Source organism: Nestor notabilis, unplaced genomic scaffold (genome assembly GCF_000696875.1).
Source record: "Nestor notabilis isolate BGI_N333 unplaced genomic scaffold, ASM69687v1 scaffold20345, whole genome shotgun sequence".
In the NCBI taxonomy this organism is placed as follows: domain Eukaryota; kingdom Metazoa; phylum Chordata; class Aves; order Psittaciformes; family Psittacidae; genus Nestor; species Nestor notabilis.
Genome location: NW_009928128.1, coordinates 4161 through 5687, shown reverse-complemented (window position 1 = coordinate 5687; position 1527 = coordinate 4161). Strand labels below are relative to the sequence as shown.

Sequence of the window (1527 nt, the reverse complement as noted above, 5' to 3'; positions counted from 1 at the left end):
CGGGCCCCGCGGCCGGCCCCCAGCCACTGCCTGGCCCCACTGAGCCCCTTGCCCCGCAGGTGGTGAAGAACAACCTGAGCCCCATCTGGGAGCCCTTCAAGGTCTCCCTCAACTCGCTGTGCAGCTGCGAGGAGAAGAGGAAACTGAGGGTGAGGAAGGGCAATGGGGACCCCCGTTCCTGGGGCACGTGTACCCTGGCCTCCCCGTGGCTGGGGATCCCAAGCCATTGGGAATGGTGCTGGGGTCAGTGCTGGGGCTGAGTGCAGCGTGGGGTGCATGGTCCACCCCAGCCTGGTGCTACCCAGCCGTGGCTGAGCCGTGTCCCACCGCAGTGCGTGGTGTGGGACTATGACTCACGTGGCAAACACGACTTCATTGGCGAGTTCTTCACCACTTTCGAGGAGATGCAGAAGGCGATGGGGGAGAACAAGGTAGGTACGGACACGAGGGGATGTGGGGACAGCTTGTGGGGTCATCCCTCCATGCCACCAGCAGATCCCATTTCTGGAGGCACCTCCCACCTCCTCCTCTGGTTTTGGGGTTGTTTTCTTGCTAGTCCCCTCTTTGGGAAAAAGATGGTGGGTTTGTGCTTCTTGGGGCAAATTGGCTCCTGCAGGGATAGCTGAGAAAGAGAGAAGGCAGCTATGCCCTGGGGCTGCAGGTTTATGGGGCTGTGGGGTTATGGGGCTGCAGAGTTATGGGGCTCTGGGGCTGTGGGTGAGGGATGCCAGCATGAGGAGGCCGTGTCCGTGGGCCTGTGGGGCTGCAGACAGCATGGGTGCAACGTGCTGCAGGTGCAGTGGGACTGCATGAACCCCAAGTACAAGATCAAGAAGCGCAACTACAAGAACTCGGGGGTTGTGGTGCTGCTGGATCTGAAGGTGAGCGCCAGTGTGCCGTGCCATGCTGAGCCGTGCTGTGCCATGCCCAGCTGCTGTGGGGTGGCATGGGGCAGACCGGGCTGACACAGGTCCCTCTGGAAGATCCACAGGGTCTACTCCTTCCTGGACTACATCATGGGCGGCTGCCAGATCCACTTCACGGTGAGGAGCATCTCCCGCCCTGGAGCACCAGGGGACAGAGAGGGGCTCCGGCGTGGGCAGCGGCTGTGCTGTGGTGCCGACCCCGTGGGGACCCTCACTGCCATCCCCTCTGCTAGGTGGCCATCGACTTCACCGCCTCCAATGGGGATCCTCGCAACAGCTGCTCCCTGCATTACATCAACCCTTACCAGCCCAACGAGTACCTCAAGGCACTGGTCGCAGTGGGAGAGATCTGCCAGGACTATGACAGGTCGGTTGCTCTGGCAGGTCCCCTGGTGCCGGTGACCCCGGTGCTGGTCACACCGGAACTGGTGGTCAGCTCCTTACACCCCTTCCCTTGCAGCGATAAGAAATTCTCAGCTCTGGGCTTTGGTGCAAGGATCCCCCCCAAGTATGAGGTAAGGGGGTGGTTGTGTGGTGGGACCCCAGGGATGTGCTTGTCCCTCCCAGCACCCTTGCCCCTGGCTCCCGTGGGGCCAGGCAG

General features: G+C 62.1%; 1 protein-coding gene across 1 annotated transcript in view; it reads left to right on the top strand.

Annotated features, from left to right (window-relative positions):
• CPNE7 (copine VII) overlaps window positions 1-1527 on the top strand; it is a gene marked incomplete at its 3' end in the record, with an annotated part of 5156 nt that overhangs the window by 2262 nt on the left and 1367 nt on the right. The window contains exons 5-10 of the mRNA XM_010014388.1: window positions 60-149; window positions 333-431; window positions 795-881; window positions 984-1043; window positions 1160-1293; window positions 1387-1441. Coding sequence (XP_010012690.1) covers window positions 60-149; window positions 333-431; window positions 795-881; window positions 984-1043; window positions 1160-1293; window positions 1387-1441 — 525 coding nt within the window. The remainder of the gene's footprint in view (window positions 1-59; window positions 150-332; window positions 432-794; window positions 882-983; window positions 1044-1159; window positions 1294-1386; window positions 1442-1527) is intronic.